This window comes from Pipistrellus kuhlii, unplaced genomic scaffold (assembly GCF_014108245.1).
Source record: "Pipistrellus kuhlii isolate mPipKuh1 unplaced genomic scaffold, mPipKuh1.p scaffold_m20_p_7, whole genome shotgun sequence".
Taxonomy (NCBI): Eukaryota; Metazoa; Chordata; class Mammalia; order Chiroptera; family Vespertilionidae; genus Pipistrellus; species Pipistrellus kuhlii.
Window position 1 is genome coordinate 8,227,643 of NW_023425573.1, and position 27,924 is coordinate 8,255,566.

At 38.0% G+C, this 27,924-nt stretch overlaps 1 protein-coding gene across 5 annotated transcripts in view; it reads right to left on the reverse strand.

Moving 5' to 3' along the window:
- The window catches only part of PARD3B (par-3 family cell polarity regulator beta), an 861,922-nt gene that overhangs the window by 167,645 nt on the left and 666,353 nt on the right, over positions 1-27,924 (reverse strand). For all 5 annotated transcript variants that reach the window (XM_036420516.2, XM_045575575.1, XM_045575573.1 and 2 more), the window contains exon 19: positions 13,854-13,964. In XM_036420516.2, coding sequence (XP_036276409.1) covers positions 13,854-13,964 — 111 coding nt within the window. The remainder of the gene's footprint in view (positions 1-13,853; positions 13,965-27,924) is intronic.

Here is a 27,924-nt window from a genome sequence, read left to right on the forward strand (position 1 = left end):
CTCCCTAAGAGAGTAGCTCTATGGCATCTGGTACATCACCAATGACTGCTGCCATTTTTCATGATACTCCCTTTCCATTACAGTTTTTTATGCTTGCTCCCGGAAACATAATCTGCACTGTGAATTCTGATTGAATAGGCTCAACATGCAGTACATAAATAACCTTCTTTGATGGAGAATAAGCCACGAACAGTGTGTATCATCTATACACTCAAATTTAGTTTTCTCTAGAAAGGCAAATCTTTCCTTTTCAGAGGTTAGAATGAATGGTACTTAAAAATAACTTCCACTGGTTAAATTTAAGCCAATGGAAAAGGATGAGGGTAAAAGCCCAATTAAAAAACAAACAAGCAGCTCTCTAGGACCACACCATTTCCATTTGTGTGTGAAGTGGATATATTTCATTCACTTTAAGGTCTTGTCTGGTAGGATCTGGCTCAGGGATAGGAAAACAAGTGCTGATGGTCCTGATGGGCTGGCCACTACGCTTTGCTGATCCATTTCCATAGTTCTTCTGCTGGTTACAAATGACCTCAGGCTTCTTGACACCATTTCATAGCCCAAGGGACAGTCTTCTTCTAAACTCTATAGCTTTGTCAACCATTGATTCTGCTTATTCTGCCTCTTTGTTCTATTCTAGCAATTATTCACTTAAAATGTAAAATTAAAATTAGTAGTTTTATATTTGTTCATTCATTCATTAATTCATTCATTTATCCATCCATCCATCCATCCATCCATCCATCCATCCATCTAGCCATCCATCCATCCATTCATCCATCATCACTCAACAACTGCTTATAGAGTGCCTACTCTGTGAAACGTAATGTATTAGATGCTGAGAGAAATAGAAAAATGATTATAATGTACTCTTTGTCTCAAGGAAATAACAAGACAGGGAGAGAAGGCACATTTGAAATCATAAACATCTACAATTCAATGAAGCAAAATAACAACAATAATAACAACCTGTATCTACCATATGCCAAGACCTGTTTTAGATGCTTCAATTATTTCATCTTATATAAATTTCACAGGAACTCTGACAGCTAGACATTATTTCTCCTTTTTGAAAAATAATTTCCAGACGAATAGGCTGAGGCTCCAAAGGTTTCAACAAAACATGCACGAATGCACAGCCAATGCAGAGAAGAGTTGAGTTTGGTATGCAACACTACTTGATTTTAATGTTCATTTTTCTTTTGAATAAAGGCTCTAAGAAAAATGGTTAAGTTTACCATTTATTGACCAACTCTATGCCTGGCACTATTCTGAATGCTTCACTTCAATGTCTCAATCCTCACAACAATATCATGATGCTACAATGACTATAAACCCACTTTGCAGTTAAACAAAGGAAAGATAGAAAAATTAAGTAACTTGATCCGGGTTATTCAATGGAAGAGTTTTCTTCTAACTTGGGTGGTTTGGGAAGATACAATGGAAGAAGTGAGTCTACTGAATTTCCATTGATTTGGACCAACTGATGCAGAAGGAGGGTTTCCAGGTAAAGAAAATGGTCCTAGGAAAGGCACAGAGATTGGAAAGGGTTATGGTGACCTCAAAAAAATGAACATTCCAGAATGGATGGAGTATACAGGTCATTTTGGCCAGAATTAAACATTATAATTTGAAAGCTTAGCTACTGTCGGGTATTATGCTAAGGAGTGTGAACTACATACAGCAGGCAATGGAAAGCCATCAATAGTTTTGAAGAGAGGAGTGGCTAATCAAGGCTATTATTTACTAACTTAGAAGCCCAGTGAACAAAATTCATGCACAGGGGGAGGGGAATGTCCCTCAGTTCAGCCTGCACCCTCTCCAATCTGGGACCCCTTGAGGGATGTCCAACTGCCTGCTTAGGCCCAATCCTACCATTATTATTTACCTAAGATCCTCCCAAGAACATGAATACTTACAGCTTCTATCTACATAGCCAATGGTTACTACTGTAGTTGAAATAAAAAGGCTCTTTTATTTTTATTTATTTTATTTTTTCAAGATATATTTTATTGATTTTTTTATTTATTTTTATTTTTTTTACAGAGAGGAAGGGAGAAGGATAGAGAGTTAGAAACATCAATCACCTGCCTCCTGCATAACCCCTACTGGGAGTGTGCCCACAACCAAGGTACATGCCCTTGACTGGAATTGAACCTGGGACCCTTCAGCCCACAGGCTGACACTATCCACAGAGCCAAACCAGTTAGTGCTAAAAAGGCTTTTAAGTGACCTCTTAGAAAAGCAGACTTTGATGCCACAGCCCAAACCATTTCAACCTCTTTATGCTTTATATACAAAAGTCAAACAAAGGGTGAAAAGCAGAAAGAGGCAGGAGTCTGAACCTGGGAAAGGGTCAGGTTCCTTTGGACATCAATCTAAAGTCAATTCAGATCCACTATAAAGTCATTCAATAATTATCCTGCAGAGCAAGGACAGGTGGGTGGGAGAGAGTGAATGGGGAGAAAATGGACATGTTCCATTTCCACCGAAGACTGAGTCTGAAACATTAGCAGGCCAGAATTATCGTCCCTTTCAGTGTAACAAATACAATGAAAATGCAAAGTGAGGATTTTGTGAATTTAATGACTGTGGTTACAAGTGTTTTCTGCAGCCACATGCCCTGTGGAGTTGGAAAGGCTGGCAGGCAGTCACCCATGCTACTGGCACCCATCCTCCCTGAACTGCTCCCAGGGCTGCCCAGCACTGCTGGCTGCAGTCAGCTCTCCCTCGCTGCTCCGCTGCCATCTCATGCCAAGATCACTCTGCGGCTCAACTTCCAACAGGTGATCAATAAGAAAAGAGAAGCGTCTTGAATGGAATTACCTGGCATGACTCCCAGCTGGGCAAAGCCTGCATTCAAGTTGGCCTCCTTCCTCACGACAATATCCAATTCAGCAATTTTCACAGATGGTGTGTCTCAGAGCCTTCTGGGCTCCCGAAGGCTACTGAAGGGATTATCTGGGGCCTTTAATCCCCAGAGCTGGTCAGAAAAAAGCACTGAGCACCTAGAATGAGCCAGGTGCTTGCTTTAGAAATACTGCTTTTCCCAACAATCTAAAAAGACAGACTTCTCATTTAACAGATTAGAACAGAGGCTTGAAACAGTTGAGTGGCCTGACAGTGGTTTCATGCAGAGGCAGGTCTTTAACCTAGCTCTGACCCTCTCCTGGGCCTTAACCTTTCCACCTGGCCACATATCTCCCCAAGCCACCCCCTTGGCAGTTAATTCCAATCACGGTTATAAACAACAATCATTTAGGAAGAGGCTCTCAAATGTACACTCTTGTGCCCAACCACAGAGATTCTGAATATCTACAGCATATGTCTGTCTATACCTATACATCTATATCCATATTATACTATTACCTATTTCTCTAAAACAGGGTTTCTTCATCTTGGCACAACTGACATTTAGAGCCAGATAATTCTTTCTTGTAGAGATGCTGTCCTGTGCATTGTAGGATGGTGAGAAACATGCTCATTTTCTACCTACTAGATTCCAGAAGCCCCTTCCTCTGGTGGGATAACTAAAAATGTCTTTAGTCCCTGTTGAACGGCCCCTGGGAGGGAAAATCACTCCCAGTTGAAAAGTGCCCAGGAAATTTGGAGAAAAGCATATTCAAAACTTAGTGTTTGAAATCACAGGCCTAGGTTAGGATTTCTATATAAAGGATGTAAAAGGGAAAAAAGCAGACTCTGGGAGACAATAGGTTGAGTGTCCTTTGAACCCGCAGAGCTTGCCAACCTGTGTGAACAATAATCTTGGCCTCCACGGTGGATGTGTTGTCATGGGAGCTGTCCAAAGCAGGATGCAACATAACATATGGCCAACAAGAAATGAAGGTGAAATGTTTTAGAACCCTAGAAAATACCATTTGACCTAAAAAGTTTGATTTGCCCACATTTGTAAGAGCATTTTCAGCAAATTAAGTTTATCTGTACGCTGCCCAGCCTGAGCTAATTCACAGTAAATATGCTAGATTCACTTAATTTTTATTTTTCCTTCCAAGGAACTTAGCAGTTAAAAACCATTTTACCCAAATAAAATGTATAAAACTGAGGCCTTAAAGTATTATTACTACCATTTCATTTCATGGCAATAAAAATTGAGACTTGAATACATCCTAAAAAGTGGTTTATCAAAAGGCATGGAAATAATTGATAAAATGAATGTTGGACTCTTATTTCTAAATTCTAGTCACCAAATGGCCATCTACATGTTACAATTACCCAAAGCTTTCATGGAAAATGCTCTTTTCAGATTCTGCCAATGTGTAGGTAACCTCCATCAAAATAAATATATATAGACCTCTGATTTGCATAAAGTTCAGTGCATAACCAAAGTTAAGTGATTATGTTGAATATATATTTTTGTGTGTATATTAAAAGCAAAATACAGATAAACAGAACTTTACAATTTTTTTTTTTAGAAAGTAAGTCTTGGGGCAAGCCCATACATTAATTTTAAAAAATATGTTTTTTATTGATTTCAGAGAAGAAGGAAGGAGATAGACACATCAATAATCAGAGAGGATAATTGATTGGCTGCCTCCTGTACTTCCTCTACTAGAGATGAAGCCCACAACCTGGGCACATGCCCTGACTGCAATCAAACTGTGAGCTCCTGGTTCAGGGTCCATGCTCAACCACTGAGCCATACCTCCTGAGTCTGACTTAAAAAAAAAAAAATCTATCAGGTATTCTATACATTTCTATGGAATCACTCTGGATATATTAGTATAATTTCTTTTTAGAATGTATTTCAACTGCCCTATAATTGAATACAACAATATAATATGTCACTCCAGGATATTTGAATTTAAGAGTATCCTCTTAAAACACTTTTTAAAAGAGCTGGTGTACTTTAATCTTAGAAGTTTGTCTGAACGACTATTGGAAAGCCTGCCAGTCAAGTGATTCATTTTATGTATTAATCCAGCTCGGCTGACAAGGAGTTGCTAATACAGCACTTCTAACATTGATTCAAGTTCCATAAAAGGATTTTGGCTCATAAAAAATGCTGGCGCGACAGTAGGATGTAGGTGATCCCAGCTCTTGTCTATAGGAATACAGTAATGTGCCAAATTTTTCGGTGACCACAAGCATTTCTGAGAAGATAGGTGTTACAAGGATCAAATAAATGTATGGGTATTAAAACCACCAGCATCCCCCTCTGCTTTCTAAATGAGAAGTCAATCTTGAAAGATGGCGTATGAATACGGGGTGGTGGGGTGTAACCACTATGCCCCGTGGATTTGTGTGTTCTTCCTCCCCTCCTCCCCCCCTTCAATTCTTAGTCTAGGAAAGGAGGCATCCTTACTGCAACCCAAGCATCAATAGTAATTACTGGGATACAGCAAATCTCTTTCCATTCACTGAGATGGTTAGTACTATGAAGAACAGAAACCTGATAGCTTCTTTCTGTCAGCATAAAATGAGACCATGACCTTGTCCTGAGAAGCATCATCTAGTAATATGTTTCATAACTTCCGTGCAGTGATGATCTAATAAGAATCTAAAAGTAATTAACTGGATCTCGGTTAGCCACCCAAAGCCTTATTCAAATACACATTTTTATCAGGACTCTAAGGGAGCCATAAATTGGGGTATTTTGAAAACTGGGATCTAATCCAGTCCATGATTTGATCAGGGTTCAGTGGTAATAATAAATTAGGACTATTAAAACTGGGAAGCATTCCAACATTTTATTTTGCCCACACCACAGGCCCTAGCAAATTCTACTGCAAAAGACAGGGATATTCAGGGAGGAGCAAAGGCGTGCTGAATTAATCATGTGAGTGTGATCATGCCAAATCATGGGTATTTTCAACAGTTTAAATAATGCCAATGTTTAAGTTCAGTAAATAATTAATTATAGAGAGTCTCTTGGCATATTAAAGAAAATCAGCCTTCTGGTATCTTTAATAAAGTATGCACTCTTTTTAGGATACAATAATGAAAAAAATCCTATCAACTCATTTGTTGCTGTATGCATTTAGGAGGGTAAAACTTAGGTAGGTTGCAAGTAAAATGTTAATTCCAAATATAATACTTTCATTTCCTTTCTAAGCATCTTCATTTTGCAGCATGAACAAATGTTGGATAAACTCTAGCCTTATTCTGGTTCTCATTTCAATTTCCAGCAACATAAAAATCTCCCAAAATTAAATAAAATGCTGAGAGGCTGGGAATAGATTTTCACTCACTTGTATTCTCAGACTATAAATGGTTTCTGAATGTTTTTATTTCTCTAAGATGCATTTCGTTTACGGGGGGGAACTTGCAGCTGCGTAATTAAATTTCGGTTCGCCAAATATCAAAAACACATGTATTGATTTAAATGAAGGGAACAGGCCACAAGCAGCCTGGCTGATAAGGCAAGGGAGAGGACTGCGTTCTTGGAAGGCTTCCTACCAGGAAAGAAAACTTAGAACCCTGAATGCAGACACTGAAACAGACAAACTCTCCTCATCTCAGCTTCGCTCTCACTTAGGCGTTCTGTCCAGGCCACTTGTTGAAAACAAGAGCCATATGTTCTCACACTTCTCAATCCTGGACGGGAGAAGCCACCTCTTTCCCCCTCACCTCCTCATTTATCCTCCTAAGAGTCTAAGGAGATCTACAAAAACAACGTCTCATTAACACACTGAACGAGCTTTCTTGCATAATAGAACACCTTGAAGTGCAAAGTCCTGTTATTAAACTCCTTCTCCTACCCCATATTAGTAAGACGTTTCATTTAATGAAATGTTATTTCAGTGATATGGGACTTCAATGGAAGGTAGCCTTTGATGTCAATGGAGATTTTTTTCCTCCCTCAGCACCATAGTCCTAAATAAATGAGGAACATATTTTTCTTTACCTAATCTCCACCTGACTTCTGACAAGGCATTAACAACACAAATACAACATGCATGGAGTTAGGCATCTTATAGGTTTAAGACTTTGGTTAATTTCACATTTTGTAGAATGTTATCAATTTAAGTTCAAGTCTTGGAATACAACAAAGAGATATGTTCAGCGACTGCTAAGACAATCTCTTGCTTTCTGTTTACTGCGCTAATTTACATAATTTGAATGTTTGAAAAATGCTAATTTAATTTAGCCTGATAAAAATTTCTTTAAGAAATGACCTTTGAATATAATATTGAATTCATTCTCCTAGCAACGCACATAGAAATTTAGAACTAATGTTTTAGTAGAAAAAATATGAGTTTGTTTAAAACAGGGCTTCATAGCAGTGGGCTGTTTGACTAGTTTCAGGAGGGGACACAGGACCAGCTCAACAAATCTAATAGGAGACAAAGAAAATCCTAGTGCCCAATGTTGAGCAGGAAACTTGGGTTTATACACTCAGATAAGAATAGTGCGTATATAAGGGGATAAAAAAGCTGTGGTACAAGATAAACATTACTTGATCTCACTCAGTTGTGGAATATAATGAACAACATTAACTGATGAACAAAAACAGATCCAGAGACAGAGAAGCATCAATCAGACCATCAAACCTCAGAGGTAGGAAGGTTAGGGGTAAAGGAGAGAGATCAACCAAAGGACGTGTATGCATGCATATAAGCCTAACTAATGGACACAGACACCAGGGGGGTGAGGGCATGAGTGGGGAGGTGAGTGAGGGGCAATGCGGAGATAAGGACACATATGTAATACCTAATCAATAAAGAATTTTTTTAAAAAAAAGCCGTGGTACATTTATATAATGAAATACTACTCTGCTGTAAAAAGGAAGAATACTTTACCCTTTGGGACAGCATGGATGGATCTAGAGAGTATTATGCCATAATAAGCCAGTCAGAAAAAGATAAGTACCATATGATTTTACTCACAGGTGGAATTTAATGAACAAAGTGAACTATCAAGTAAAATAGAGACAGAGTCATAGATAGAGAGCAGGCAGACAGCTTGGGGGAGAATTTAGGGAGGAGACTGTGCAAAGAAGGAAAAAAAAGAAAGAACTTATGGACCTGGACAACAGTATGGTGATTGTGGGAATGGAGGGTAATGAGTGGGAGGTAAAAGAGGGGACAAAAGATGATAAAAAATAATAATAAAAAGAATAGTGCATGTACTACCATGGACAAATGCCATGGCAACTTCAAGAGAGACCACTGTAGGAAACTCAAGGTAAATGCTTCTATACTTAAATATGTACATATTTCTAAGACCCCGAGATCTGGGGAAGACTGTTGAGATAATCTAAGAACAATGCAGCATCAATGATACACAAAAAGATTTTTGATGGCATGTGGCTTGATGTATTTAATTACAGTAACTTACATGATTTTGCACTTACATATTTTATTGATTAGCATGCGTATAAATATAAATAAGACAATAAAGGCAATATATCAATGACTGACGTTTAGGAAACTCTGACCTAGTCCAATACTTTCCTAACACACTAATTGTTTCCCAATTGGTTGCTTATTAGACATTTCCGTGTGGACAAACTCACTGCGTCGTGAGGACTGTGATTGTCAGGATGTTTTCCCTTATTAAGTGGAAGGTGGAAGGCCATCTCTCTTAAAATAATTCCTCACTAGTATCTTCAAGAAAACGAACGAATGGATGAATAAAAACAGAGACAGAGAGACAGAGAATAGAATGGATGGCATAAAATATGCCTAATTCCTTTTCCACGGGAAAGTCCTTCGATCATGCAAATCAGCTACATCCTAACTCTGCAGACTAGGACTCCCAGGCCCTTCAACATTTTCAAATGACCTGGATTTGGTGCTGCCATTCCTTGTGTGTGAGAGAGCATTGGAGGCTCCAGGTATTATCTCAGCTGTGTAAAACTGGAATTATTGTTTCTCCCTTCGCTTTGTTTATGGACTTTCAGTCGTGTAGCTTAGGACTGGATTAACTTTTTTGGCAGGCATATCCTCATATTGACTCATGCTAAACGTTCCCTCAACTAAAACCAGCAGGCACATTTTTCATATATTTGGTATTAAGTCAAACCTTCCACATCCTGTGTTTGTACTGTTCATTTTTGGACCTAAAAGCTAGACTTTATATTTATTCCTATTAAGTTTCTTTGTGTGTGATTCAATCCGTTGTTCCAGATGATTCTGTCATCTGACACATTATCAAACCCTGCAGCTTCTTGGCATGTAAATATGATCCACAGACACCATCATTTGATGCCAATGCTCAGCAGGCCAGCATTAAAAATAAAATTTGAGCAAACTTTTTTTTTTCTGGTAAGCTTATATGGATAGAATCACTAGCAGTCTTGTGGTAACAGCTTCTCAAATAGCTAATAATCCCTCTGGTGTATATTTCTCTCTGTCATCCATAGGACATCATGAGACAAGGCTAATGTCGAGGAGGGTACCTCCTCTATGTGAAGTCCAAAGACTAGAACAGGGGTTTTCAACCTTCACACTGACAGTCTGTGTAGGACAAGTCACTTGTCTTGTACATTGTAGGATGCTTAGCCCCATCCCTGATCTCTACCCAGGACATGGAATAGGAACTCCATCCTTGCCTCCTATCCCCTCAAAACTGTGACAATTAAATGTCTTGAGATAGAGCCAAAAGTTCCTTGGGGAGCAAAATTATCCCTCCACCACCTCACTGAGAAACACTATTCTGGACTCGGCATTTCTCCAATCTAATATAGTAACTCAATCCACCTGACCATTTCATAGCTATAGTTATGAGTAAACTATTCATATATAGCACCAAATAGTTCCATCTCATAATTTAGATATGTAGAAAATAGTGAGATATGGAAATCATAATAAAATAATGGGAGAAATGGAGAGGTATGATATAATCCTAAAATTTAGAATTACATTTAGATTAACCCTTAAATTAAACAGTTACAGGGAAATTGAGCCTCCAAACAGCAATTCTCTTATTTGAAAAGGAAATCTATAAAAATGTTTGTACCCGGTGCTCATCAAGGAATTACTATTTGGAACAGTGAAAACTGGAAACACTACGTGTTTGGCAATAGAAGATAAATTATGGTATATTGATCTCACAGAATATTAGATAGTCCTCAAAATTACATATTTTTGTCCTAGTTAGTTTTGCTGAGTGGATAGAGCATCCCAAGTTTGATCCCAATCAAGGGCCCATAACTTGGTGGGGTGCATGCGGGAGGCAACCAGTCCATGTGTCTCTCTCAGAGCGATGTTTCTCTCCCTCCCTTCTACTCTCCCTACAAATCAATGGAAAAATATCCTCGGTGAGGATTAAAAAATAAATAAATAAGTAAATTACATATTTTCAAAATATCAATGAAAATGTTCATATTATAATGCTATGAAAAAAAGGTAAGATACTATATAGGACATCTGCAAAAATTGTGTACATACTTTAACAGCTGATAAATCACTTAGATTTTGCTCCTTTTCAGGTTTAACTGATTTGAAATAATGGGTGAACAAAGAAATTTATCTTATAGTGCCATTAGACATTTTTTTTATGGGGATACATAAAATATAACGTTTAAAGTACAAAACCCACAATAGCTGACGAACTGAGGACACACAAATACCCAATGCAATGGTTATGGGTGTTTGTGATTCCACTGCTGCCTGTTATTAGCAGTGCCTAGACCAGAACGGTCATCAGTTTGAAAACAGGCATTGCCAAAAAAATTATTCACTTTTGTAGATACTTTTAAATTTTGAAAAGGAACTGTCTATTAATGAACATGACTTTATAATAATTCAAAACACAGGTATACCTTTTGAGACACCCTGTATAGTCTGTATGGATACCAAGTTTTCAAATGAATAATATACATAGTAAAAAGATTCTGCAAAATTCATAGTGGTAATGAAATTATAATGAAAGTATGCATGATTTTAATAGTCTTCTTTATACTTTTTTATGTTTCCAAAATTTTCTTAATGAACTTATAGTTTTTCCATGCTTTTTTGTGCATGGGAGGTGCTGGGAAAAGTGATCTTTATTCCCTTAGGCATGAGTACTGGCAAGATTCCTGTGTGTGTGCAATACCGTGTGCAGTGAGGGAGGCTGCTACAGAGAGGATGTATGAGAAAGAAGACTGTATTTTTAGACTGTGTTATTCAATCCTCTTGGGGGGAAAAATCTGTGTATCATTTTTCATAGAATAAGAATAGTTCAATGTTCCAGCCAAACCCTGCCCCTCCAAGTCAGTGGTCCTCTGACATTACAATGCTGAAGAATACCTGGGCTCACCTACTAAACACAGTCTCCTGGGCTTAACTCCCAAGGGTCTCATCCTGCACGGCTGGTGTGGGACTTAGGAATCTTCATTTTTAATAAGCATCTCAAGTGATTCATTCTGATGTAGGTGGCCCATGAACCACACTTTGAGAAACTCAGCTATAGGAAGTCATGTGGTTTGATTTGGATGAGAGTTGTGTTTTTTGCCTCTATTTTTGAGAATTTCTTCCTGGGTACTCACTAAATAGCCCTTCAGTGGTGTGTTAGTAAGCTGGCTCTTTGAAAAGGCAAACTCAAACTTTTCGCATTTGCCAATTTCTATGGAGTAGTAAATATTCTCACCATAACCAATTTCAAGCTATCAATGGTTTATCAACTAGCTCACAGAATTCTTAAAAGCTTAATAATTGTCTCTCACAAGCCGGTATAAGCTGGCTTCAACACTGTATGGTATATAGTGTATATAAGTGCTTTAAATCCTTTGTAAAAGGGATACATTAATAAAAAAATTAGTAACTTGATGATATTTAGAACATAGCAGTAAGCAATAGGATGGCTTGAGTCATCTTAAGGTAATAAATTCTAAATGTATTAGGAAAAAGACAACTTTATGAACTTGTATACACTATTCCTTATTTTGCTCTATGTTTTCCAAGGCCATGCCATGAAGAGTGAAAGGCTCACTGAGTTCTTTAAGAGTTGTGAATTGGTTTCCTATGGATGATGGAGAGCCAAGAAATGGGACTCCGGGGTTGGGAGTAATGCCAAGTGTTCAGCCCCCACCTCTACCCTCTGTGGCCCTCGGCCCCTGAGCTGTTGAAATGCCCTTGGCCATTCATTCTATGGCACCCATCCATAAAGTCAACTCCTCCAGCTTCTTCCCCTCACACATGATTGAGACAAGTTGTCTCTAGGAAACCCAGATCAGATGTGTTCATGTGTGGGACGTGGCCTAAGTGAAGGCTAATAGCATATTTCTTTCAATATTTTGACCAGACATATTTTTTTTAAAAAATGGACCTGAAGCCTATACAGCCAGCTGAGGCGAATTTACAGCCTTGCTTCAAGAACAAAACTCCCTCAGGCACCTGCTTCCTAAAAGCAAAACCAGAAAGGAAATGAACTCTTGCTTAAAGACAACCCACCTTATTTTATGGATTATCAATTTTCTAGCTGGCACACAGTTCCCTAGCTACTAAGAATATCTCCTCCCTTCCCACCCCACCTCCTGCCCCAACCCCAAGCAAGTATTGAGCCATGAAATAATGAAGTCTGCATTCTAGCAAACCGCTCAGTTTCCAGAGGATGAGGCATAGGATGTGGGGCCTCAGTAAGTAAAGCCAAGGGAGCAGCACACTGTGATGTGGGCTCACCACACTGATGTCTTTGCCAATACATGCATTAAAATCTTTGCCCGAAATGCATTCTCTATTTCAGGGTTACTGCCGTTTGGGCGACGCTAGAGAATCTGTCTTTCTTGTCTTGGGGCAGCGGGGCCAGGCGAATAGTCCACAACAATGGAATGCACTTGATTTCCTTGTAACTGCTCCACTGAGCCTGGGATGGAGCCTATCAACTCCTCAAATATGAGAAAAGACTAAATAGTTTCTTCTTTTCCCCCCCTGTTGATAAAGCCAGCCTTCCCAATGGGAATAGACTATAAAATAGAGGTCAAAGGTTAACTGTAGACACTCGTAGTCTGCTCTGTGCTAGAAAACATGAATAAATATGATTTTCTTTGTATACATGCCAGAGTATTAAAATAAATATGAAAAATTCTTGTTTTTTTTTTTTTTGTTTGTTTTTTTAAAGGACTGAAAAAAAGCAAGTGTAAAGTTGGACAAATCTGACCTGATACACCATGAAGTCAGAATTGAATATTTAAAATTATATGCTAGTTTTGTCAAATCTCAGGCTTTCTCCGAGTTTCACTTAGTTGTAAAGGCACAACTAAATATGGAGAAATATGAATATTCTACTGCATGTTTTGAAATCAGGTATCTATGCATCTACTTGGGATAAAAGCCAGGGTTAACATCACAGATACATGAAGAACCTCTTGTCCAAATGGGAACATTAAGCTCCTCAAACTGGAGAATGCAGTCCTTGCAAACTGTCATTATTTCAGTAAATGGAATGGGTCCTTTAACAGATGGGCAACATACTTTGCAACTTGCTGATAGCTTAATAAAAGACACTGGCTTTTAAAAAATGAAGGACTTGTACTTCTCAAGTTACAGTACCCAAATGGATTTAGCAGAATAAAATTAAGAAGACATACAACAGTTTGACAAAAATTAGGAACAGACTGTGGAAATATGATCGTTCAAAACATCAACATCAAAATGATCTTTTTTTTTTACTTAAAAAACAAACTAGCTGTTTAAACCATACGGAAAATATACATTGATAAAGTCAAAACCAGGGGGTATTATAAAATTATAAATACTGACATAATAAAAAAATGAAGTTAATTTCTTCTCAAAATATAATAAAAAACCTTCAAGACAAGCAATCCCCTTTTATATCATGTACTTTTCAGTTTGTATCAGTCAACCTCTTATGCTACTTAAAGTAAAATTTCCCCAGTTGATGGATGCAATAACCAAATGAAACCCAGACTCTGGCACACACACAACAGGGCCAGCCTTTCTTCTCACCTTTCCCGTTCCTCTTTCATCTTCTCCAGCTCCTCTTCTCGCAGTCCCCCATGCTTCAGAGGACCTTTCTGTTCAGCCTTCCCACCTTTCTCATCTTTCTTCTTTCCAAATCTAGTAAAACACAAAGGAGAAGATGGTTGTTAACAATAACCATGATCTTGTTATGGTAAATTTAAGATATTTATGAGATGAATCCATTAAACTATAATTCTTTATACTAAGTAATACAAAATCATTTTGCAGATAATGGAAGTAAAGATATTGAAAGCAGAAAAATAACATCGTTACTGAATTCTCTTCCTTCTGCTCTTCCTCTTTCCACTCAGATATTGATTGTGCAGCATGCACAAAATCAGATGGTTAAAGACTAAAAATGTCAAACCATTCATTCAGTAGAGATTAAAAAACTGAAAGGTTATCACCAACCTCTGAAACAGGACTCCAGAGCTCCAAGTGGCATGAAGATTTAAGGTTCAACTCATGAGATGATATAACGATGGTGCTGCAAGGGACCTTACTGAACACCTACTTAAATACTGTCATTTTACAGATAGAGAACTGAAAGCTCTGAGAGGCTTTGGGCCTTGACCAAGACCACCTAACAAGTTCTGTACAGGGCTGGGGTTAGAACTTGGGTTGCCTCCTCCACCACCTTCTTTCCTTCTCATCATATTTAACCTCCAAAGAGCCACAGGCTTCTTAAGTCAGCCCAGGGTGAGTGTGCTCTGAGCACCCCTTGGTGTCAGGCACATTTGTTGTTAACTGGACACAGTGGCACTTATGATACCTTATGTTTTTTCTCAACCTTTATTGAGATACAATAGACATATAACATTGTATAAATTTAAGGTGTACAGTAATTAATAAAGAATAATACAAGAATAAATTATGTTTTGCATACTCACAACTATAAACCTACTTTTGGCCCACCCTGTGTATTCCACTTCTCCTTTATCCATTTGTCTGCTGATGGATACTTAGGATGTTTTCATATCTTGGCTATTGTGACTAATGCTGCAATGAACATGGAAATGCAGATATCTCTGCAAGATCCTGCTTTCAATTCTTTTGGATATATATCTGGAATATAGTGGATTCTGGATTGCTTGATCATATGTCAGTTCCAGTTTTAATTTTTTGAGGAACTTCCATACTGTTTTCAATAATGACTGTACCAACTTACATTCCCAGTCAACAGTGCACTAGAGTTCCATTTAAAAGAACAGTGAATTTCCTCAGCATTTTGAGAAACATAAAATTGCCCATTTGAAATAAAAAAGCTGTTAAATTATTAGCAGGACACATTCTTAAATACAGACATTTTTCCCAACAAATATTTTCTTCAAAAACAATCTCCCATGGTCTTGGTATCAACACACATAAAAAATAAAAAGACTTGATGTTCTGTTAATAAACAGAAAAAATGTCACTAAGAACATGTTTCAAATTACACATTCTCGGGCTGACTGCTCCATCCCCACCAATCCCGCTCTTTGTTTCCCAATCTTTAGACAAATGCACAATGAGTCAGAATCTCCTCACATGAGGGCCTGGCTAATAAACTTGTAAGAACTCTTGTTTTCTTCTGAATTTCATACAAATGGGTTATTATTGTTTTTTCTAGATTGTGTTTTCATCTACAGCAGAGGTTGTGCCCTAGCTGGTTTTGCTCAGTGGATAGAGCATTGGCCTGCAGACCAAAGGGTCCTGGGTTTGAGTCCAGTCAAGGGCATATACCTGGTTAAGGGCATACAGGAGGCAACCAATCAATGTGTTTCTCTCACTTCGATATTTCTCTCTGTCTTTCCCTCTTTCTAAAAAAATCAATAGAAAAAATTTCCTCAGGTGAGGATTAAGAAACAAACAAAACAAAAACAAAGCGGAGGTTGTTAGTCAAGTGGCAGTTCTAAGTATCGCACGTGGAAGACATCACCACTAATATCTACATTCTTGTTGGTATCAGAGTACAGATGCATCCTACTTTCCTCAGAGTCTCTCCCAATTGGGGCTTTTCTGCATATTGTGCAATTTCTAATTCCAATTAATAAATCCTCTTTCATGAACTTTCTCTCTTCTCATTGCTATCTCTCTATAGGCCTCTGTTCCTACTGCATTCCCCCACCCCATCTCCTTATTCAGTCTAGTTGTGGGATGTTGGTTGATCAAGTATCAGCTTTAATTCCAACATCACCAGCCTTTTTACTATCTCTCTCTTTCCTGCCTACCTTTCTGCATCTTTCTTTTTCTCAATGAAGAAATGACCTGATATCAGTTATAGATGTAAACAAGGAAGAAAGAGAAAAATACAAAATTCAAGAGCATTAACTTTCAAATAAAATTGAGATTTGCTGATATATTCAAGGTCTCTCTTAAACCTACAAAGCAGGAGATATTCCAATACTGTGTGTTTCCATGAATATATTATTTAGTTTTTCAGACTCTTGCAGAAAAGTCTTAGAAGTCAATATTATTATTCTAAAATTCTTTATGAAAGAAGTTAATACCTTAGTATATCACATAGAGAAACAATTTTCCCTTAAAATGTCATCAGATATAGTAATATTTGGGCAAAAAATAAAAATTGTGGGTAGTGAGGATAGAATAATGCTTCAGGAAGTTGATAAGGGCAAAAATTTTGCCAAAACCTCTATAGATATTTTCTCTGTGTCCTAAATACCTTCTTCTAAGTTTGAAGGTTTTGGATTTTCTGAGACAAAAGTAGTTTTGTTTTTAAAGGATAAAATTAAACTATGCCCTAGTATACTTTGATCTTTATTACCACAACCAATCAAGTGTTTTTCCTTCCTGCAGCTGAAGTATTTCAGTTATACTGCAGCTTGAGAATAGCTTACTATACTCCCACCCTAGTGGAAGATGTTTGATCAAGAAAAGGTTGATTGTAAGTAAATTTAGCAAAGCATTTTCTTCTTAACAAGAATCATCAGTAATAAACCAACCAACCAATTCCATAAGTATTATAATTCTTTTGAATTAAAGTTCATGATCATTTACTAAAGTTTCTAATAAGAAGGGTGTTCATAGCTGAGAATTTTATTTCATTAACCAGAGAGAACAGTCACAAATTATTTTATTTTATAAAGTTTGGATAGGAATTATAAAACAATAATCTTTAAAAGAACTCCCATATTGTTAAGATGAGGAAATTAAGAGCCAGAGAAGTTAACTACATTTTATTTATTAACACACAGAATTCTTTATTCCAGTTTTTGCAATCAAACAATTATCAGTAGTGGTGGTGGTAGTGGTAGTAGGGAGTTGGGCGAAAAGCATCAATTTGATGAATTTTACAAGGCTTTGTTCTGCTTTCCAAAGCAGCCTCTTTGGGGTCATTTCACAGCCATTCTTGCTTTCCCTGACACACAGGAAGAGGAGTTGGGGAGACTCAGATACCTTGATTCACTTCCCCATTAGCTATTTTTTGTAAGAAAATTCATGAGGACCCTAAATGGCTGAAATTGCTGCTTTACATTCTAGGGTTTCAAATATCCACCGCATTCCAGGCCTCCCATTATCTATTACCTCGGAAATTCAAGATTGGCCATTCTGGGCGAGGTGCCTTAAGGAAATTGCTTTCAGGTCAACCTTGTTTTATAGAAAAGATATTTTCCTGAAGAGTTCTGTGCACACATATGGTTTCAATCAATAGAATCGTATGTTCCATGTACTTGGGAAGCCTGTTTAAAGAATTTTATGATGGATCTTTTTGTAAAGTGGAAAAATCACCTTTCAACATACCCTTTATGTAAATTTAGATTTTCATGAATTATAAGTTTGCTTAAAACACCTGTCCCTGTTCATTTCTATGGAGAGGTTATATGAAACAGCTTCATGGAAAACTAGCTTGCTAGCTTTCTTCTCTCCTTCATGCATTTGTTTTAAAAATATTTATTAGGCATCTCTTCCGTGTCATAGTACTTAGGGGTGGTACTGTACTGGTATACAAAACCAGGCACTACCTCATGGAATTGACATTCTAATAGAGAAGACTGTTACCAAACAAGTGTGTGTGTGTATATATATATATATATATACACACACACACACACACACAGTTGTAAGTTGTGAAAAGTGCTATGAAGGGTATTAAGAGAGACAATGCTAGGATCTTATTGGGAAAGTGCTCAGTGAGGAAATGACATTAAAACTGATACTACAAGGGTGAGAGGTCCAGATAAGTAAAGAAAGGAGGTAAGCCTTGTCAGTGGGAGAATCAGCACACGCAGAGGACAAGAGGTAGGAAAGGCTTGGTGCATCCCAGGCAACGACAGAAGGTCAGAGTCGCTGAAGGAATGAGAACAGAGCAGATACTTGCACAGGATCCTGAGGGCTAGGAGGGCAAGGACCAGAGTGCAGGTCTGAGAGAAGCTCAGAGTTTAGTCTCAGAGTGACTGTAGGTCATTCCTTGGCAATTCAAGGAACAGAGAAGCTAGCCAAGGAGATTTAAAGAGTGTTAGAGGAGAAACCAAGTCATTTTAAGCAGAGATGACAACGTAATGTACATTTTATTTTAATCTTCACCCGAGATATGTTGAGAGACACACACACACACACACACACACACACACACACACACACACACACAGAGAGAGAGAGAGAGAGAGAGAGAGAGAGAGAGAGAGGTTGGTTATTTGGCAATTGGTAGCCATTCATCAACTTGGCAAGGTTCACTGGAGAGGTGTGAGCAGAGGCCAAGTGCTCTCAACAATGAATGGCAGGTAAGTATAAAATTTTGTGTCTCTGTGTGTATACAACCATTGCTGGTAGGATGGGAGCTAGAGGCAGGGTGGAAAGTTCAAGAAGGACATTTTCAATTTGGCTGATATTGAAGGACTTTTGTTGCTGAGAGAGAAAAAATGCCACAGAGTGTGAAAGGTTAGAGATGGAACAGAGAAGAGAATAAAGTTATGTTTTTACTGTGGTAAAATATACATAACAAAATATACCATTTTAATAATTTTAAGTGTATATTTTAGAGGCATTAAGTACATGCACATTGTAGTGCAATCTTGAACCACCATTCTTTACCAGAATATTTTGATCATCCTCTGATTCCAATTCTGTATCCACTCAGTAACTCCCCATTTCCCTTCCCCCAGCCCCTGGTAACCACTAATCTACTTTCTGCCTGAATTTGCCAATTCTAGGTACTTTATGTAAGTGAAATCATACAATATTCATACTTTAGTGTCTGACTTACCTTACCCTAATATCCTCAAGGTTCATCTATGTTATAGCATGTATCAGTATTTCCTTCTTTCTAGAGGCTGAATGACATTGCATTGCATGTACTTACTATATTTGCTTATCCATTCATCTGTAGATGCACATTTGGGTAGGTCCACCTTTTGGCTAATGTGAATAATGCTATCATCACCACTGGTGTAGGAGAATATCATTTTTGATACGGGAAGAAGTCAGAGATTCACAAAACCTCTGGAGGAACTGGCTATACGCAGGAGGAGATTCAGAAAAAGAAATGTCTAGGAGAAGAAACTAGTTTGTTTATACAGTTGATAAAGGGGAAGCGAAGGTGTTCCCAGGTAATTAATTTAGTAGATAACATGATACAACATGTGTAAGAGAAGTGGGTTCTATCAATAAAATGAGATTTCTTGGAATAAATGAAGAAATCAAAGGAAGTAGAATACATAAGGTGGAAACAAACCCCAGAAAGGGTTACGGAAAAATACCAAAAACAGACCATAACTTATGTTGTGATTTTGCCTAGGTGGGAAGTCCCTGAGCAGCCATCTGGGGAAGTAGAATTCAGTAATGGCTTATTCATTCACTCAATCATACACTGAATAACCATTACACATCACATGGTTTATATACATATAATTTAACCATTAATAGCATCAACTCTCAGGTAGTATCTAACTTAATAAAACAAGTCCCAGTATCCTATCATTTTCCATATGATAAAGATTTAAAATACAATTCTGAGTAGTTATCCCCTAACTTCTCAGCAAATATTTTCTTCTGTTTCTCTCCTCGAGTTTTCTAGAAAATGATGACCTTTCCAGATAATTCAAAACCTTTGCAGATTCCTAGGCAGGATGGCAAATAATCCAAATTCACAATATGTATAGTTCCATCTCTGGCTTTTTCCACGTCTAGTCTCTCACGTAATTTACTTCGTAGTTCTGCTAAGTACTGTCTACAACTTTCCTCCTAGATCCCATTGGGCTGTTTAGGCAGCAATTAGCATCCATTCTTTTTCCACTTAAAAGCAATCTCGAGCAATGGCTTAAGATGATTAAAAGGTGGGCAAGAAAAAAGTTCAAATAATCTTACTCCAAATTAATGGTGAACTATGAATTTAAGTTCATAGTTGAAACTTTGAAACAGAATGTATTTCCCCCCTCCAGTGGGAGAATACCTTTAGGTGTCCATGATGCATTTGGAAAGGCTACGAGATCCAATCACCATTAACATTAAACTTGGAAATCTATGGAATTATGTCAGATGTGAAAATGCACAAGCCTCATGGTCATGTTTTCTGGAGTAGGATAATGGGTCGTTCTCCCTGTAACTAGCTGACTTACAAAATGCACATGATATTGTCTTAGCACTTTATAAATTATACAGTTTGAAATAGCTCAAGCAAAATACGGGAGGAGAGAAGTTCACAGACCTTTGACTGTATTTCCATAGTTTATTCTGAAATTCACCCATAAAAGGTTTCTGTTGTCTGATGTATTCTAAATTGGGTTGTGAATTAGCATGTGCATATGCCAACAAAATTAGCTTCCATGTATTGAAATCTCCTATGGTTTTGTGCACTTCAGCTATTGCTGCTTTCTAAAACGTATATCAAAGAGGTCTTTATTGGTTTACCTCAGATGGTATTTGAGAGTTAATGCATCTTATAAAAATTCAGTGAAAATTGACCAATTAGAGAGTTTTCCCTCCTTTTGGTGGGTACCTAAGGGCCTTGCCTACTTTTGTGTTAATACTAGAGGCCTTATGCACAAATTTGTGCATGGGAGAGGGGGCCTCAGCCCAGCTGCTCCCTCTCCAATCTGGCACTCTTGAGGGGATGTCTGACTGCCAGTTTAGGTCTGATCCCACCTGTTGGATATCCCTCTCATAATCCAGGACTGCTGGCTCCTGACTGCTCACCTGCCTGCCTACCTGATTGCCCATAACTGTCCCCCTTGCTGGCCTGGTTTCCCCTGATTGCCCCCCCCCCCCAGTCTAGTTGCCCTTTATTGTACACCCTGCTGGCCTGATTGCCCCCAACTGCCCACCCCCCACTGGTCTTATTGCCCCATATAGTCTGCTGTTTGGTCGTTTGGTTATCCCCCACTAACCCCCTTGATGTCCTTGTTGCCCTATATAGCTTGTTCATTCGTTCGTGTAGTTGTTTTGATCTTGACAGCCCCTGGCTATATATATATATATATATATATATATATATATATATATATATATATATATGGATTATTGATAGAATAATGAACAAATTTGTGTTTGTTGGAAATCAATCTTGATTAAGCAAGAAATACATTCAATTTTATTTTTAGCCTTACACAGTACCATATTTTCCAGCGTAGAAGACGACTTTTTAAACGAAAAAAAGCCTGCTCAGATTGGTCAGAGTCAGAGAGGTGGTCTATTAGAAAAAGAACTGGTGTTGCCTCAGATGTGGGGGGTAGTCTTATACAGCGAATATAGGCCTAAACCTATGTTTTAACTGTAAAATTAGGGGGTCGTCTTATATGCCGGAAAATACGGTATGTAGGATTGCCATTGTTAATGCTGGTGACTTTTCAGGAGGGCAGTGGAATGCTATCACCCACCCTCTTTGCTTTCCCAAACAGAAGTGTTGATTTCAAAACTCCAAGTCTACTCCATGGCCTGTGAAAGGAGACAGGAATTTGCTTCATAGGATGTGTTCACAAGCAACAACTGAGCTGATGCTTTTTAGTAACTAAATAACTCAAAAGTCACGTTAACTCTAACTGGGCCAAGCCCTAAAAATAAGATTTCTGATTAATGTTTTAATTTCTGGTATATGGCTTAGACTTTTATTTGGGATATGTTTTTATGTTTCCAAGATGAAGACAAACTATATGAAAATGATAAACATGTTTAATCCCAGTGACATCTTTGTCTACCACTTCCTTTGAGGCCAATCTTCCTGCTTATCCTAAAACTGCTACTTTCCTCTGGGCTCTTTCTAATTCCAGGATGTGACCCCTAAATTGGTGATCATGGCAACTCTTCATTTCCAAGCAAGAAATCTTCAGATCTCAAATAGGTTGATGTTTGTTTTGGGGATTAAGAAGCAGAGAGACCCTATAACACTGTAAGATTTTCCCCTAAGCGGATAAAACACCTGCTGGGTAGAGTCTTAGGCAGCCCACAGGCTCAATTCAAGTGACTGGGAATCCTTGAGCTAATTTGCCTTTCCTGACTGAGGAGCTAGGAAACACACAAATTTGGAAATAATGAATACATTTTATATGTGTGTGTGTGTGTGTGTGTGTGTGTGTGTGTGTGTGTATGTTTAAAAAATATGTTCTTATAGATTTTTTAGAGAGATAGGGAGAAAGAGATAAAAATATCAATTATGAGAATCATCGATCAATCAGTTACTTTCTGCATGGCCCCCGACTAAGGATTGAGCCTGCAACCCGGACATGTGCCCTTGACCAGAAATCGAACTACGACCTCCTGGTTCATAGGTCGATGTTCAAACCCTGGGTCATACTGGCTGTGCTGGTCAGTTACTTTTGATGAGTTTTTCTTTTTGTAGCAAATGAAAACTCTCTCTGAGATTATTCAAGCATCATTCTGTTAGGAAAAAGAGGGGAAAGTATAAAAAAGAGGCCAGAAATAAAAATAATAAGCCTGAATGAGTGAGCAAGAAAGATAAAGATACTAATAAGATATGATTTTCAGATCCACACAGGGACTATAAAAGCGTATTAGCTGTCACTATCACACCGGGTTTTAAGTTATTCTATCCTCTGCTTTCCAGAAGGAGAAACCCTCGTCAGGAGCACCGTGAACTTGATTAATCGCTTTCATAAGCTCATGCTGGCTCTGAGACATCGTAGGCGAGAGTCTCAGTGATGCAGACTAAATGCTTAGGATTTCTGGGAAATATATTTAACAGGAGCATTAAAGAAATAGATCCTTTTTTTTTTTTTTTGCATTCTTATGCTTTCTTACTGGTTAGATAGGCTTTCCTTTTTATTATATGTTTACTTATTTCAAAGGGGGAGACATGTGGCTTCTTCCTTTTTCTTCCTATTGCTTTTAAATGGGTGTTGGAGCATCTCTGAAGACTGCTGGAGTGCACAGGTGTGACCCAAGGCCTGTCCATTAAACCCCAATACTGAGACACACAGACCACACGCTGGAGTTCCGACCATGGCCAACAGCCAGAAAGCCCTTCTCATTCTCCCACCCAGGGCATCCCTCCTCCCTCTTTCCTTCCGTTTTCTCTTCCTCTTATGCACCAGAAACCCCAAAACAAGGAAAGAGTGTTCTGAGACCAAATCACACCTCATGTCTAAACATTTTCTACCAACTGTTCCCCCAACGCCAGGGCTTTCCTCTGATCACCCTGCTGGGCCCCTCCCGCACTGACCAGATTCATCCTGCGTAAGGAAATCCGGCCCGCACCGCAGGAAACAGCTCTGAGGTTCATTCACTGGCAGGTGAAGCCACTTCAGCAAAGGGCCTGGGAAGGGGAAAACTGACTGACTCATGTCAATGGAATTAATCCCAGGGAGGGCTAACCAAAAGTGCTGGTGGCCTCATGTACTATCGATAGTATAGTCTATGAATAAAATGTCAAATAGAACTTACATTCTAACATCACTAATGAACATTCATGTGGTTTGTATAAAATCCATTACCAGAAAAAAATGAGGTTGCCCTTAACATGTTATGTATAAAGTACAAAAGGACAATGTTCAGAAATGACTGAATTTTGGGGTGAGAGGAGTGGACAATGACTACTCATAGGACCATTTTAAAGGAAATCCTGGATGTTACCGTTCCATTTTCAGAAGTTCAGATAACAGGGCTCATTTTCTCTGGAATTCATATGTGCTGGATAAGAATAAGATGATTGAGCTCCCAATCCAGTCTAATGGGAGTAAAACTTATCTTTATAGCTCTGATTAAACAAAAAAAAATGATCACTTCTTTGATGCCCAAATTAGCATCTTTTCTCTAGCATACTGAATTAATTAGTTGTGTGACAAAAGAATTAGTCCATGTAGGATCAAAGCTGAAATCATATTTATCTGAAATTTAAAATTAAGAACACAGCATTAACCCTCTATAGCTCATGTAAAATCTTCTTTTATGTTCCATATATTCTAAACCTTCTGCATGTCACATAAAGTATAACTTGGGCTTTAAAAATATTTTTTTCTTTTTAATATATAAAATATTCCTCAAAAAGACAATGAGAACATAACAGATTTTTTTTCCCTGGGGGTGGAAAACTTTTCCATTGTGCCATAAAAGTCTTAAATTAGGTGGCTTTCCTCGCCCCCTCTCCCCCAAGCATTTATTGTACAAGTACAAAAGAAGCAAAGTAATTAATGCATGTTAGAGCTGGTAAGAGAACCTTAAAGAATAGAAAAGAGTTATTATATTGATTTTCAATAAGTGATACTAAGTTTGAAATTGTTCTTAAAAGGTGGAAGCTCTCTTAACTGGGCTTTTTCCTGTAGAAGAAAAAGCAATTTTGAATAAGGGAGAATTGTTGGAGGTTAATTTCTGGGATGTTTCCATTTGCTAGAACTCACATTGAAAGGTGTTTAATTTTTTTTTTTTCATGTGCATAACATTTTTCCTATACAGAACAAACTTGGGTAGGCATATGTATCTTTATTCAGGATAGGATGGAGAATGGATTCAGGGAAGGTTACAGAAAGGAGGAGGGCTTGTGCTAATATTACCGGCTGTATCTGGAATAGGGTACTATTTTAACCATTGCTTCAGTATGAGCTCTTCAAGGGCTACGGCTGAGTCTCTATATGTTTTCTTGTTTACGCCTTCATGCATTCCTTTAACAAATACTCACTGAGTACCTACTTTGTGCCAGATTCTCTAGTAGATGCTGAGGATATAAGGAAATTCGTCAAACATGGTCTGTACTCTCATTCTTAGTGCCTAATACACAGTAAAAACTGAACAACTATTGCAGAACCAAAATACAGATAAAGTCTGGATTTTGCTTGTCTGAATATTGCTTGTCTCCTTTTTTCTTTTCTTTTTTAAATAGATTTTATTGATTTTTTTTTTTTTACAGAGAGGAAGGGAGAGAAAAGGATAGAGAATTAGAAACATCGATGAGAGAGAAACATCGATTACCTGCCTCTTGCACACTTCCTACCGGGGATGTACCCACAACCAAGGTATCTGCCCTTGACCGGAATAGAACCTGGGACCTCTCAGTCCGCAGGCAGACGCTCTATCCACTGAGCCAAACCAGTTTTGGCTTGTCTCCATTTTTTATAGCCTCTATTCTACAATAGAAGGAGGACCCAGTGGTTCTTCATAAATCAGCAAGTTATCCCCCTACAAAGCTCTCAAGGTAGAAGACACTTTCCCTATAAACACGCCAATCACCATACTAGCTCATTTTAGGCGTGAGAGCTCCAACGTAGGCACAGCCTGGATGTCTATCTTCAGCCACAGCAAGATGAAACAGGGGACATATTGTGACTCACCTAGAAAAGGCAATGGGCAGGACACCTGGCTATCTAAGCAACATAGGGCCATGAGTCGCTTTAGGCTCCTATCTCTGATGACCAGTTCTTTCATGTTATACAAACACCTTTTTTTTAAGAACACCATGCCAAGTTCTAAAATGAGATGTAAACCCCAAGCCATCATTAAAGATGATTAATCGGCAAGATGTCACCTAGAAACAAAAACATGATGTCTATCTCGTACTCAGACCTTTAATTTCAGCTTCAGAAATTATGGCCTCTTTAATCTTAGGTTTCAAATAAAGATATGTGTGAGGTAGTTGCTAGGTTCTCATTTTCTGGAGTTTTGACACTGCTTATCTTTGTCATTAGTTCATCCTGTCTTTAACAAAATTCCAAATAATAACAACCTCCATCTTTGCTCCTTAATAAAAGAGTTCTTTTAGGAAAAAGAAGTTATTAAAAAAATTGAGCTGTAACTTAGTTTATAAGGCAAAGGGTCAGGTTTCAATATTTTTATGTTATATTTAAAGTTAACTAATATTCTTTTTATTCTATAAGTCCCTTGTGAATAGGTCATAAAACTGAATTGATTCTCATCTATGAATGGGCTGATAGGAAAAATAAAATCTATCATGAGTGTCTCAAGAGAAACTGTACATAACACTTGGATTCATCTAGGGCACAAAAGTCACAGGTCTCATGAAATTTTTCAAATCTGTATTGCTTGCAAGAGTCTCTACTTCATTTTTTTTTTCTTTCAAAATCTAGAAACTCCTTTCCTCTAGGCATATTTGAGCTTGAACACTTGAGACCCACTCATGGGTTGCCAAATTCAAAATGAGGTATAATTTGTTATTTTAAATAAAATTTCTGTTTATTCATTAAGTCACACAGTAAGGATTGTAGGCATCCCCCAGGTCCTAGAACACCTTATCCTGAGGAGCTCTGCCTAAGGGACAGTCACACTGAGCAATCAATTTTTCCTTTTTCCAGAGGGGCAGGACAAAAGACAGGAATCTTTTACGTAGGAACAGGTGTCCCATTGGATTGTAATATCATTTTATAAAAATGGATATAATCTCATTCTCAGCCATATAATATCACTAATAAAAGTATATCAGGATTAAACAATAACAGCAATTTAATTTCTGACAAGGTTTTCTAATCACCTATAATTCAGAAAGAGCTATTACTAGTAACATACAATCATAAAAAAATATGCTTTCACCTAGAAATGTGTAGCAGCTTAGCACACTGATGATTTACAATTTGACCAAAGAAATCAGAAATTGATTTATAGTCTGTCCAAAGCATCAGGCTCTTATTTGCTTGTCCACTAGACTGTGAAACTACTATTCTGCTATGTAAGTATATTTTCTTGTTCCTCTCTTTCCAGTACCAAAGGCTAATTTTTCTTTTCTTCAATATCACAGATGAATAATTCCCCCCGATTCCTGATACCATTCTACAGTTCAAAATGGCTGCCATAGTCCTCACAGAATCATGAAAGAAACCAATGCTAGGAATTTTGTGTATATGTAATTAAATACACAATCCTATAAAGCACATATTTAAATAAATCAGAGGTCTAATCCTCTGAGTAGACCATTTCACATGGACTTTTTGGTGAGCATATCTTAAAAAAAAAAAAGTTAGCGATTCAATCAAGTAAATTAGCCCAAGGGTGTTTCCTTATCTCTGTGTATATTTTAAAATATTAAATCCATTTGGACAGCCTCACATACAAGGAATTATATTGGAAATGTTACTTTTGCCCAACCATGTGTTTTCTCAGATGACAGAAGTGTCTCAGAATCTGCCCATATTTCGGAAAGGCTTTGGACGGCCGGTGCAGGGCCCACCAGCAGTGGCACTCGATGGTGCTGGGTTGGCAACCATCACCCAGCACATCTGCAACCCGTATTTGGCTTTGGATTTAATGCTTCTGGTCTCTCCAGGTTTAGCATTTCTAAACGTCACCACCTAATATTGAAGCAGCTTCCAATAACTCATCCTTTTCACAAGCATTACAGTCATATTTGATTCTGTAGAAACCCTCAGTATTTGTCTTTTTCATTTTGGAAGGTTATTTGGAAACCGGGGCCAATGTATTATTTCAAGTGTGACTGAGCTGTTGTCATTCATTTTACACCAACCCTAGGGCTTGGTAGGTCCCATCCTATTGAGCCCTGTGGGCTCATGAATCTTGCCAATCCAGTGAAGTAAGAATCAGTTTGGATAGAAGAACAATAGATCCAACCATTATCTCAGTTCTATAAAGGTAATATTTGAGAGCATTAATAACAAAGAAAGAAGAACTGGAATAATGTACAATTTGTTAAGGATAGCCAGAACTTGAC